Source organism: Anabrus simplex, chromosome 1 (assembly GCF_040414725.1).
Source record: "Anabrus simplex isolate iqAnaSimp1 chromosome 1, ASM4041472v1, whole genome shotgun sequence".
In the NCBI taxonomy this organism is placed as follows: Eukaryota; Metazoa; Arthropoda; class Insecta; order Orthoptera; family Tettigoniidae; genus Anabrus; species Anabrus simplex.
This window is the reverse complement of record NC_090265.1, coordinates 560171266-560185401: the sequence shown is the minus strand read 5'-3', so window position 1 is coordinate 560185401 and position 14136 is coordinate 560171266. Positions and strand designations below refer to the sequence as shown.

The 14136-nt window shown below is 40.3% G+C and overlaps 1 protein-coding gene across 1 annotated transcript in view; it reads right to left on the bottom strand.

The window, feature by feature from the left end:
- The window catches only part of LOC136869674 (scavenger receptor class F member 2), a 42917-nt gene that overhangs the window by 23682 nt on the left and 5099 nt on the right, over positions 1-14136 (bottom strand). Inside the window, exons 2-3 of the mRNA XM_067144866.2 lie at positions 2813-2932; positions 900-1046 (exon numbers count right to left, since the gene is read on the bottom strand). Coding sequence (XP_067000967.2) covers positions 900-1046; positions 2813-2932 — 267 coding nt within the window. The remainder of the gene's footprint in view (positions 1-899; positions 1047-2812; positions 2933-14136) is intronic.

Genomic DNA, 14136 nt, shown 5'->3' with positions numbered 1-14136 from the left:
CGTAGTATTTTTGCTGCAGTTTTAAATGAAACATGATATATCGAATGCCATGATACTTAGCAGAATGATCAATTAAGACATCAGAACATCGCTGCACGCTTGTCATTATTACATAGGCTGCCCACACATGACAAAATGAGTGGTTCTGAACAGGAAACCGGCAGTGTCCTCGTTTGCACTAATAAAAGCTTACCGTATGTTAATATCATGCACGTTTATATATAGACGATCAAGATTTCACATTATATAATATTTTAGCTACCATTATAAATAATACAGAAGTACCAAAACCCTACTATTTCGATACATTTATTTAGAGAACTGTACCTGTTAGTAGAAGAGGCCGACAGACCTTGAAATTCCGTTCGTGTTCTCTAAAATCTCATTTTCGTTATGCAGTATTTTATGTAATTTTAAAATAGAATATCGTTATATTTCTACATTGGGTCTTCAAGTAATCATCAGCTAACTGCTCCGAGACATTTTACAGGAATTAATTTAAACACTAAGTTGACTTTACAGAAAAATGATTATGTCCATTAAATTTAGGATTATCAAAAATCTACATTTAATGCACTCAGATAATCACAACATACAACAGCGTTACACATTCGAATGGTGAACTGCACCAGTACTGTGTCATTATATTCCATTTTAGTTAAAAACAGTTCTAAAAACAAATTATTGTCGGCGCACATGAATTATAATATGGTAATGTGTCAGAAATAAATTAAATTTACAAATAGTACTATTTCGTAAAAGTAACGCTTTTCCAGTAGTTCCATTACCATTTTTCTAATTGCATTAACTGGCATTACGCATTTAAAGTGTTCGGGTTTTCTCTTTGAGCTTTGAAGTACATTTAGGGACTGTACTGATTTAATCTAAGTGCAACTTACTCGTGATGAAGAAACATTTGTTAGTTGTTCGGCTGAAGGAGAACTCCCGCTGGCAGCCACATGTTCCATTCACACAGTGAGCTCCGTCCCCAAACACGTGGGTACACTGACGATGACTTTCACACTCTGCTCCAAATTCCTGAGAGGCTGAAACACACAAAAGTCCAGTTTATTTATTTATTTATTTATTTATTCATTCATTCATTCATTCATTTATTTATTTATTTATTTATTTATTTATTTATTTATTTATTTATTTATTTATTTATTTATTTATTTTGAAGACCATGGACTTCTTATGCTCAGTTCGAAGCCTTCGCGTAGAGAAACGTGTATTGAATATGAATGTATTGATCGCAGTTCACCACTGAGACTAAATTAACTCCTTTGTGTAGCATCTACATTGAAAACAATATACAGTACAGAGCAAAAATAGCCATATGATTACCAGTAGGTCCTGAACCTACGGTTTTTGGATTTCGCACTCGATGCCCTACTGATTGAACTACGATGGGCTTGTCTTTCTTGCTTTGTAGGCGCGAGTCTTGGCTATCAGCAAAACGATAGAGTGCGCTAATCGTCCGCTGTGGAATAATTCTTATATTGATTCACGAAATGTTCACGTCATAGTACTGCTATTGCAGTGCATGGCAATACCGTCTCCGCAGTGAACTCAGAGGCGTGGTGGGTGCACTTTACTTGGCAACATGGAGGCAACGGAGCATTGACATTGTACCTCGAGCTGGTACTGGACAGCATTCCAGCTTAGTATGAAAGTTGTATTTTTGAAGACGCTGTGTTAACGATCAAAATGAGAGGAATGGAGTACGTCTCCCGTGAAGGTCATAAGTATTCTGGAAATAAAACTTAAGTTTCAACAACGTTTTTCAAATTTTGTATAAGCAGAGAGATGTAATTAACGAATTTCGTGAAACTGGACTGGATGGCATGCCTAAAATGTTAACCAAGGCAAAACTGGACAATATGTATAATGTAAGATTGAGGAGCCCTACTAAATCAGTGTGAAAATTAGCACAGGGTGCCCTAAAATCCCCAGGATACAAGAATAACTCCAAAACAATTGATGAACTTATGGGAGAAATCATCAATAACATAAACTCAGTCACACGGGGAACCCTAAACAAGGTATTCGAAAACAAGTGCGAAAATGTCGAACTCTGCCTTCAGCTGTGAGGTCGACATTATATCCTGGAATAGTGATAAATAATTCCTCTCATTTTTTTACAATTGTTTTTACGTCAAACCAACACAGATAGGTTTTATGCTGCCAATGGGACAGGAAAAGGCTAGGGGTGAGAAGGAAGCGGTCGTGGCATTTGTTAAGGTACAGCCCTAGCATTTGCCTGGTGTGAAAATAGGAAACCACGGAAAACCATATTCAGGGCTGCCGACAGTGGGTTCGAACCCACATCTGCCAAATACTGGATACTGGCCGTAAGCGACTGCCGCTATCGAGCTCGGTCCAGTTTAATGTAGTACATCTTCATTCCCAATAATGTAAGTCTCTAAGTTTAGCGGGATCCGTTGTCAACGCACCTCGGTGTGACTGAGTTCGATAGCCTGTCACCTCGCTGCGGAAACAGTTTTGACATGCACAGTACTACTGCTACTACTGTTACTACTACTACTACTACTACTACTAATAATAATAATAATAATAATAATAATAATAATAATAATAATAATAATAATAATAATAACAATAATGCCTTGATGAAACACCAGTGCACAGTTGGCAGCCAGGTGCCAGCAGATCTCACCAACAAATGACATCGGTATTGTATATATCTATGTGTTTACATTCCTTTAGAGTTTCCTTTGTTTCGGTATTCTTGAGCTGTTCCTGGATATAACATTGAGGGTGTAACTTTCATTGTAAAATTCATACTTACTGTTGAGACACCTTGTGTGATCGAAGTTGATGATCATGTTAGGAGGACAGACACAGCGGTGATTCTCACAAAAGGCGTCGATGATGCGTCGGCAATAGTTCTCGAGCTGGATTCTGCAACCTTCAACGAAATGAACGAAACAGAAGTATTCGTCAGTAGTTTATACTAAGAGGAAATGGAGAGGTAGGAAAAGTAAGATTATTCATTCAGTCTGGAAAAGTGTAAGATAAACGTTTTTCTTATACTTCATCAGGTCGTAATCGAATGTGTAATTTCAGGTACACTTAAATAAAATAATAATAATAATAATAATAATAATAATAATAATAATAATAATAATAATAATAATAATAATAATAATAATAATAATAATAATAATAATTTAAATGAAAAAATGAAATTGCGTATGGCTTTTAGTGCCGGGAGTGTCCGAAGACAAGTTCGGCTCACCAGGTGCAGGTCTTTTGATTTGACTCCCATAGGCGACCTGCGCGTCATGATGAGGATGAAATGATGATGAAGATGACACATACACCCAGCCCCCATGCCAGCGAAATTAACCAATAATGGTTAAAATTCCCGACTCTGCCGGGAATCGAACCCGTGACCGTTGTGACCAAAGGCCAGCACTCTAACCATTTAGCTATGGAGCCGGGAAATAATTTAAATTACCTATAATTACTAATGTAATGCACAAATGAACATAATATTTCGGAATTTTGCCATAAAAAGGGGGTTCTGTAATGTTCCAGTAACTCCAGTTGCTCGGGTTTCTCACATTTAACAACGCTTATTTTTCAACTGATTGCATCAAGGTGGTAAGGTTCTAACTAAACACGCTATGAAGATTATTATTATTATTATTATTATTATTATTATTATTATTATTATTATTATTATTATTATTATTATTATTATTACCGAAAAAGTGGCTGCGCTGTTTGAGTCGCATAGCTATCAGCTTGCATTGGGGTGATAGTGGGTTCGAACCCCACTGTCGGCAGCCCTGGAGACGGTTTTCCGTGGTTTCCCATTTTCACATCTGGTAAATGCTGGGGCTGTAACTCTCCTAAGGCCACGCTCGCTTTCTTCCCAGACCTAACCCTTTCCTATCGCATCGTTGCCGTAAGATCTATCTGTGTCGGTGCGACGTAAAGCAAATTGTAAGAAAAGTATTACTATCATCATCGTAATATGTATGATGTTTCACGTGGAATAATTCCAAGCTGGACGAGATATTGAAGAACTGATTTCACAGGCTTATTTCCACGTAAGGCTCACAAATTGAGAGGATAAATATACTCCGGTGAACGAAACCAATACCTCATTCAACACAAAGTATTTCTCTTAAAGGAATGTATATATTTTTCTTTACGGATTACAAACTAGGTGCACAATTATGGATAGTGGAATTTGGTTAAGTTCCGTATACCAAATGTCTGTAGAGATATTACCGATTGAAGTACCGGTAGTCTGTTTCACTAGTGAGACGCACATGAACGCTGAACACCTGTCAAATAAACTGAAGACGACTTTGTATTAGATGAAAATAAGTGACGTAACAGATGTTTTATTTTATACGATTAGATGTAAAAAAAAATTAAATGCTGTGTGGAAAACTTAAGTACTACAAAAATAAGTACCTAATTCTCGCAAATTGAATCGAACGTATTGTAAAGTAAATTAACTGAAAAATTATCACTAAATAACAAAATAAAAGCCTCATCGCAATGTTCATTAAACATTACCACATCTGTTGGAACTATTAACCGTATTGTAGTAGCACAGATAACACAGACTACCACAGAAGAAACCTACAACTTTGAGCACTGCACTGCACTATGTGTTTGATAGACACGTACTGTATCTACGCTGCCTGTAGACATGTCGCAGACTGTGTCCCCACTGCCAGCATTAATATTTCCGTAAGTACTGAAACAATTTCTGCTATCCATTAACTTTGCATCAAGTTTGTGGTGAAAGGGGTATTTTCTTGCTTTACTGGAGTAAGTTTATCCTTTCCTGGTCAATGAAACTTGCTCTCGATAAAATTAAGCATCCCTATCCATCCAGGCGAGTTGGCCATGCAGTTAGGTGCGCGCAGCTGTGAGCTTGCATCCGGGAGATAGTGGTTTCGAACCCCACTGTCGGCAGCCCTGAAGAGAGTTTTCCGTGGTTTCCCATGTTCACACCAGGCAAATGCTGGGGCTGTACCTTGATTAAGGCCACGGCCGCTTTCTTCCCACTCCTAGCCCTTTTCTATCCCATTGTCGCTATAAGGCCTATCTGTGTCGGTGCGACGTGAGGCAAATAATGTATAACAGGCTTACGCCCATATTTACAGCACATTGAATAATATCCGGTATATAGGTACATCACGCCTTTTGACGGTGAGCTATAAGGAAGTAATCTATTATGTGAACCTCTTAAGCAGGCAATACGCTGTCAGTACTGTGAAAATGGTTGCACCGTTGCCACGAATTTTACTGGTTATTTTCTTCCGCAAAGCGGACAGATATTCTGACTCCTTCAGCGTGTGTAAACATAAAGTACAGAATGGGGGTAAAAAATGAAACCGATACATCGAATTGAAATGAAGTTGATATTTGGTGTCGATTTTTCACAATAAATTAATTCCTTACACGCTTACGTGTTTAGTGTTTCATGTTTGTATCGGCGGATCGACATGCAGTACACAGTAGCAAAATGGGTTTGGAGGGTGGAGTATTTATTATTTCAGAAGTTACGGTACTGGACGAAATGGTGGACAGTCCTTGGCAGCGATAAGTCGGGGGTTTGTGGAGCGTATTTAAGAAACCAGCACCTCCGAAGAAAACCATGCTGAAGTGTGTCGAAATGTTCAGGAGAACATGGTCCGTGAATAACCACAATGCAAGACGATGCTTCAGTTTCTTTTAGATTATTTCATTTCTCTGTAACTCACGATTTGAAAACCACTATTAATGACAAAACTATTTACTTAATGATTTATTATTTTTTTCTTATGTATGATTATTTTTCTTCCTTCGAATGGGTGTACTTAGGACCACGCTTGTTCAACTGTTGAGCTTTGATCTTTGCCCACTATTGGGCTTTCTTTCCTCCCGGTGTTGCTCCTCTCTTTCCTCTGACCAGGGGATGCCTTTCTCCTTCAGATGTTTTTCCTGCAAACCACAGACTTTCTTCAGGATCTGTCTCACAGTCTGACTGTTTTGTAAATATGTCAACCCCAGTTATGTCCTTCTTAGGCTCCGTAGTCAGTAGGCACGGAGTTCCCTGTTTCGCCAGAAAGTGAACAGATGGATGGTCAATCTGCTGGGGGACAATCTTGCCGCATACCCATAGAAAGATGTCCTCCTTTTCCTGACATTGTCAGAGATCCTGTCTATCTAGGAGTAGTGCTCTGAACTGTGACGTCTCTGGTATTCCCGATCTTCTAGTAACGAGCCTGGGATATTTAATATAACCCTTCTCTATCTGACTTCCAGTTTTTCAATGAAGCCTTTTCCCCTTTATTGACAGATACTCCATTGCATACACGGCTTCCAGGTGAATTATCGTTTCCGCTTCAGATTGCACTACAGGTACCCTTGTTATAGGGGTTTTGGGACAGTCGATACTCCAGTTTCAACTTGTTAAGAGCTGCTTTCTCTGATAAGTTGGGTACAATCCAATTGCCCGGGTACTGAGACAATCGACCTGGATAGCCGCTATTTCCAGAGACTCAGCGATCAGTTCAATGTCTTCTGTATAGGCCGGACAATCTACTGTCACCTCTTTTCTCTTGTAACTCAAATAGCCCCCTATCTAGATAACCATACTGACCACTTCCTTTTCACAATTGGCTTTACGTCGCACTGACACAGATAGGTCTTATGGCGATGATGGGACGGGAAAGGGCTAGGATTGGAAGGAAGCAGCCGTGGCTTGAATAAAGGTACAGCCCCAGCATTTGCCTGGTGTGAAAATGGGAAACCACGGGAAACCATCTTCAGGGCTGCCGACGGTAGGGCTCGAACCCACTAGCTCCCGAATACTGGATACTGGCCGGACTTAAGCGACTGCAACTATCGAGCTCGGTTTACTTATGCGTCTGAAGGTCCTTCTGATTCCCCAGATTATCTTGGCCGTGAGCTTCCTCTGTCCCAAAAATTTCTTCCAATTTCCCCTGGTCCTCTGGCAGTTCCATTCCAGGTTTGCTGTTTGTCTTTGGGCTTCTATGTAGTAACAGTCTTCAGACAACCACATATGCTTCCTCATTCTTGTGAGGCATGCGAATTCATTGGCATTCTTGATTAATCAGTTGGTCGCAGTTGTTCAGATCTGCGTTGTTCAAACTTTGACTTATTTCTTGGTTTCTCTTAAGTCGTTCTGTGTAAAATATGAGTCTCCTAGGGGATTTGTGCTGTCTAGGTGTCTGTCGACTTCATGACGAAGCGAATCTCGACCAATCGTTCTCGTCTGCGGTTCATTCGCTTTTGTGCCGAATAGTTACCCACTACGTTTCTGAATTTTCTCTCTCCTCCCAGCTGGGCAGTGAAGTCACTTAGCATTATGATGGTATGTATCTCGGAGATTTTTAAAAGAAATATCCTCCAGATCGTCCCAGAACTTGTCCGGTTTTCTTTTTCGGATTCCACCTGTTGTCCTGGTTGATTGGGGAGTGCACATCGACTGAAGTGTAGCCTTGTTGGTGCACTTGAGAGGGAGGATGGATACTCGACTGCTGAGGGATGAAAAGTCAATGGCAGAGTCCAATATCTTGTGGCTGACTATAAATGCCTCGCCTAAATGGGGCACGTTCTGCATTGCCCGCTGGCCACTTTTCTTTTAAGGATTCTGTAACCTTTTGTCTCGAAGACGTGATCGTCGATGAACCTGGTTTCCTGCAATGCTGTTGGTAAAGTACCATGCCTTGTTAATGTGTCGATCAGATGTTTCAGCATACTAGCGTGTGCCATGATGAAAAGAAATGGCATGTGTCGTATCTCTCTTCTCTTAAACAATTATGAAAATGAATTGTTCGTGGTGTGGGTTTCTGATGTTATATCCTGATCCATTAAACAATGAATAACAGAGCAAGCAGTGCTGTAAGTGGTCCTGAGAGGTAGGATATTTAGATACTATGGAACAGGACGTCTTCCGAGGCGCGGCTCTCTCAGTGACTTGCATTATGTTAACGAGTGATATCGATCCAAATATTGGAAATAGAGCTGAAACATATAAGATGGTAATAATATAATATAAAAGGAAGTGTTTGTATGTCTGTGTGTCTGTCAGCGCGCGATGCGCAGCAAAATCTACAGCACGCAGATATCTGAAATTTTGAACATAGGTAGATGGAAAGGGGTCCGATGCACCTCGAAGCCGGAATTTTCATTTTCACTTACGTTGGTGAGTTATGAACGAAAAACCATCGGAAAACGTGCATTGGGATATTACAATCCAACGTGCTGTCACCAAGTCGCTGTCGCTAGGCAACGTACATAAGATAGGTAGAGAACACAATATTCAAGGAGCCATTTTACATCCAGAGCGTAGGAAACCGTTTTTGGTCTTATATGGTGTGAGGGCATATGTCGCTGTTGATGCTCTGCGATGAACACGGCTCTGAAACTGATGACGAATATTATTGAAGCCACCATCATTACTGAGCATGCTGCGGGCGAAGTAGTATTCCTCGAACTGTAAGTCCATTGAGTAGGAAGCCATTTTCGGTCCGCGACACGAGGAGCCATCAGCCCATAATATTCGGAAGTGTTTGGATGTATGTGTGCGAAGCCCAGTCAAATCTACGGCACGCAGAGATCTGAAATTTTGACATAGGACAATCGCTTAAAGTGGTAGGACTCCATCTTCGAAAACGGTGCTTTTGCCATTGTCAACTGTACGTGGATTGTTCAAGAGTTCGAAAGGCAAACACAATAGAGTATAAATCTTACCTCCAAATGGAAGGACATTGATATAGTTTATTCCGAACCTCTATAAGGAAACAATATATTTTGTATTATATGACATGGTCTTTTACAAGGTTTTAATATTATTTGTACCATCCATCAACCCGGTATCTTAAGCATTGAAAGTAACAATATAATAAAAATAAAATAATGTATTTCATGCAAATTACGTCAAAACGATGTGAATTTATAAACATAATGTTTTAATTTGCTTTCAAATAGTTTAGAAACATCTAACGATTCAATTAATAAACGCGGGCAAAGCCGCGGGCACGTACTAGTGGTAAATATGGGAAAACCACAGTGCCGGAATTTTGTTCTGAATAGAGATTCGTTAATGTTCTGGTAACATACAGTCGTGGATCTCTCGCTTTTAAGCACTCTTATCGGCTGAACCAGTATTGGATCCTACAACCTAGAGCATGGAAAGTCCGACTCCTTGGCTGAATGATTAGCGTACTGATCGTCGGTTCAGAGGGTCCCGAATTCGATTCCGCACCGGGTCGAGTATTTTAGCAGCGTCCGCTTTATTAAGCTTTCTTTTTTTTTGCTAGTTGCTTCACGTCGCACCGACACAGATAGGTCTTATGGCGACGATGGGACAGGAAAGGTCTAGGAATAGGAAGGAAGCGGCCGTGGCCTTAATTAAGGTACAGCCCCAGCATTTGCCTGGTGTGAAAATGGGAAACCACGGAAAACCATCTTCAGGACTGCCGACAGTGGGGTTCGAACCGACTATCTCCCGGATGCGAGCTCACATCTGCGCGCTTCTAACCGCACGGTCAACTCGCCCGGTCTTTATAATAATAATAATAATAATAATAATAATAATAATAATAATAATAATAATAATGTTATTTGTTTTACGTCCCACTAACTACTCTTTTACGGTTTTCGGAGACGCCGAGGTGCCGGAATTTTATCCCGCAGGAGTTCTTTTACGTGCCAGTAAATCTACCGACACGAGGCTGACATATTTGAGCACCTTCAAATACCACCGGACTGAGCCAGGATCGAACCTGCCAAGTTGGGGTCAGAAGGCCAGCGCCTCAACCGTCTGAGCCACTTAGCCCGGCCTTTATTATTCTGACATATAGTCTGGGTGTTCGCGTTTGTCCTAACACACATTTACGTGCACCACATCCGACCGTAAAACTAAGCTTAATCTACAGTATATACATATAGTGCCGACCCTCAAAAAACTGGGTAAGCGCCAGGAAGACGAACCTCGAACATTGTAAGCAAACGCCTAACCGATGTTCTATTTATTATTATTATTATTATTATTATTATTATTATTATTATTATTATTATTATTATTATTATTATTATTATTATTATTATTATTATTATTTCTAGACCTTTCAAAATTATTTTATGTCGGAAATATATATATATATATATATGTGTGTGTGTGTGTGGCCCAGCTGTATGGCCCGATGTCCTTCATGACGTCAACCCTATGTGGAGGAATGTATTCACTATTTCACTACTTCTTAGAGTAATGTGCTGTGTGTTAATAAAGAAATGAATACCAATATCCAGTCCTCGAGCCGGAGAAATTAATCAGACGCAGCTAAAAATCCCCGGCTCGAACAGGAATTTACCTCGAGACCCTCTAAACCGAAGACTGCAACGCTGACACCATATGAATGTTGACGCCCATTACGAAGCGAAATAACAATTATAATGAATTATATCTATTTACTACTATTTTTCCACAGAGAGCATTTCAAGGTCCTTTGGAGGACATTCATAACGCAACTGAGGAGGCCTTAAAATGGATCAATGGACTTGATTTGGAACTATTTTTTTTTGCTAGGGGCTTTACGTCGCACCGACACAGATAGGTCTTATGGCGACGATGGGATAGGAGAGGCCTAGGAGTTGGAAGGAAGCGGCCGTGGCCTTAATTAAGGTACAGCCCCAGCATTTGCCTGGTGTGAAAATGGGAAACCACGGAAAACCATTTTCAGGGCTGCCGATAGTGGGATTCGAACCTACTATCTCCCGGATGCAAGCTTACAGCCGCGCGCCTCTACGCGCACGGCCAACTCGCCCGGTGATTTGGAACTATAGGCTTCTGTTTGTATATATTGTGTATATATTGCATACTTATTTATATAATCTTTCTGTGTACATCATACGATAAATAATAAATAACTACTATTTTGACGGTAAATGAATGGTTGTTATCATCATCTGGCTGAAGACGACCTACCCACGTCGGGTGAAAGCACTTCATTGTCAATGTCAGATTCAGTTTCATTTTGTCTCTTTGTGAAAGTGTCGCATCAAATCCACTGCACTGATTGACAAGAAAGTTGTTCTTTGAGTAGAAGGCGAAAAAGTAAAGAAAATTAAGCTACCAGTTATTAAAATATTCCTGGGTAGACTGAAGTGACGTTAGAAAACATGGAGAAAATCACTTGGTATATTTTATATTATTTTCCAGACAACAACTTATCGATAGGAATATTTCTGCAGTGTAATGCCTTTGGACACATTAGTACACCAACAATACCGAGCAGCTGGTAGGTTATATTGACAAAACATCCACGGAAAAATGTTTAATATTTGTATCATATTCAAAAGACAAAGGGAAACCGTGACTAAAATATTTTCCCTTGACAATCTCATACCGCCTCTGTGATGGAGTGGTTAGCGTGATTAGCTGCCACCCCCGGAGGTCCGGGTTCGATTCCCGGCTCTGCCACGAAATTTGAAAAGTGGTACGAGGGCTGGAACCGGGTCCACTCAGCCTTGGGAGGTCAACTGAGTAGAGGTGGGTTCGATTCCCACCTCAGCCATCCTGGAAGTGGTTTTCCGTGGTTTCCCACTTCTCCTCTAGGCAAATGCCGGGATGGTAACTAACTTAAGGCCACGGCCGCTTCCTTCTCTCTTCCTTGCCTGTCCCATCCACTCTTCCCATCCCTCCACAAGGCCCCTGTTCAGCATAGCAGGTGAGGCCGGCCGCATGGGCGAGGTACTGGTCATTCTCCCCAGTTGTATACCCCGACCCAGAGTCTGAAGCTCCAGGACACTGCCCTTGAGGCGGTAGAGGTGGGATCCCCCGCTGAGTCCGAGGGAAGAACCGACCCTAGAGGGTAAACAGATTAAACAAGAAAGAAAGACTATCCCATTATGGTTTTTCTCAATTTAAGGTGTTCCGGAATTTTGTTTTATATCCCCCGTTCGACTCTATATGGGGTGGGGGAACTGAGAGAAGTGCCTGTAACAATTATAAAATTATCCTTGCACGTCATTAGAAACATGTCAATATGGAATTTTCGTGGTCTTTTGTGATCCGATAAGTAAAGAATATTGTCGAAAAAGAAATGAATGTAGGGCCTGCATGAATTGGATCTTCTTGGACTCAGTGAGTCACATTGGAAGGAATTTGGCCATTTTATGACCCACAAGAAGATCATACTGTAGTGTTCCGGGCTGAGTAGCTCAAACGGCAGAGTGCTGGCTTTCTGACTTCAGCTTGGTAGGTTCAATACTGACTCAGTCCGGTGGTATTTGAAGGAGCGCGAATATGACAGTCCCCTGTCGGTAGATTTACTGGCACGTAAAAATAACTCCTTTGGGTCAAAATACTGGCACCTCTGCGTCTCCGAAAAAAGCAGCTACTGAAATGTAAAAATTGTATTATTATTATTATTATTATTATTATTATTATTATTATTATTATTATTATTATTATTATTATTATTATTATTATTATTATTATTATTATTATTAAGAACGCAGTGTTAATTTCAGGGTGCAAGAATCAGCAGGAATGATGTTTCTGTAGTGATCCCCAAAAGTTTAAACAATACAGGTGATTTAAAAAATCGAAAATTTCTATGAACAGCAGGAAGGTATCATCAAAATTCCAAACTGGGAGATACTAATAATTTAGAGGGATATGCAATGCTAGGACCGGGATACTACTAAGGCTACTGATTTGAGATTTTTGGTTGGATCATATGGCTTAGATGTGGGGAAATGAACCAGGAGAGCACTTACTGCAATTCTATGCTCAAATTGATATGGCTATCTACAACACCCTCTTCAAGCATCATGCAAGGCGACGCCATAGGTGGATTTCGTCTGGGGAGAGATTCAGACGCCGGATTGATTCCTTACTTGTCAGACGACATTGGAGATATTCTGTTCTAGAGTCCAAGACTTTTCCTACATCATATTGTGAAAGTGACCATAATATGTTAGTCATGAAACTGCAAACCGAACTTCAAACTATCAAAAGAATGAGTGAGAGTAAAGTAAGACTTAGTGATCAGAAATCCTTTCAAGAGTTTGAATAATGTATAAGATCAAAACTCCAGAAATTCCTTTGATTAAATCAGTATCCCACACTTGGAGTAGAATATCTTTCCCCTCATCCGCCGTAGAGTCTACAAAGTGCTAACTGTAAAACAGTCTTGGCTATCGCATACCACACTGCAGTTGATTGAAGAGAGAACCCTGAATTAAAATGGTATCCAAACCACTATGGAAGAACAAAAGCACAGACTCCTATGTTGAGAGAGACAGCGAAATTGAAGGACAGACAGGTCACTATTTCTTTTAAAAAGGTGGATCAGATGGAACAACATTAAAACTCCAACCAAACAAGTGAACTATTCAAGAAAGTTTCCAGCACACTCGTAGTTTAAACCCTATATCTAGGTGGTAAATGATGAATATGTTATCCTCCTTGGATGAAATAAAGCAGCCATTGACATCTGGAAATAATATTGTTAGAAAGTACCTATATTCAGAATGTAATAACGCCACTGTTTGAAGAGCTGTAGAGCACCTTGAAATGGAAGCTGCAATTCTGTGCAGTGAAACTGAGAATCCCATTAAACAACTAAGGAACAATAAAAGCTCCGTGCTTTGATGATATAGCAGGAGAGATGTTTACAGAGATGAAAGAGGAAGGCTTAGCCTCTGAAATCCTGGGAGCAAGTTGGTTTATCCGAGACAGATTCTCAGTTCTCAGTATGAGACAAATAGAAAAATCTCGTTCGTTTTGTGTCCCTCTCTTTGTTTGCTTCGTTGATAAAAGTTCTGGATTTGATTTTGATATCCGACTTCATCTGATATCGCTTGTGAGAGGTCTATATGACTGCAACATTGTCGCTATAAAGATAGATGGTAAGATCTCAGAATACTTCAGTGTGTCTCGTGGCGTCAGACTAGGCTGCATCTTGCTCTCTCAAGTTCACAATGTCTACAACGAGTATATCACAAGGAAGGTACTTGATGATTGGGTTGGAGGCACCTCAGTTGGTGGGATGAAAATTGGCAACTTGTTCTTTGCTAATGGCACTGTTCTACTTGCCAGCAGTGAGTAAGAACTTCCAGAAATTC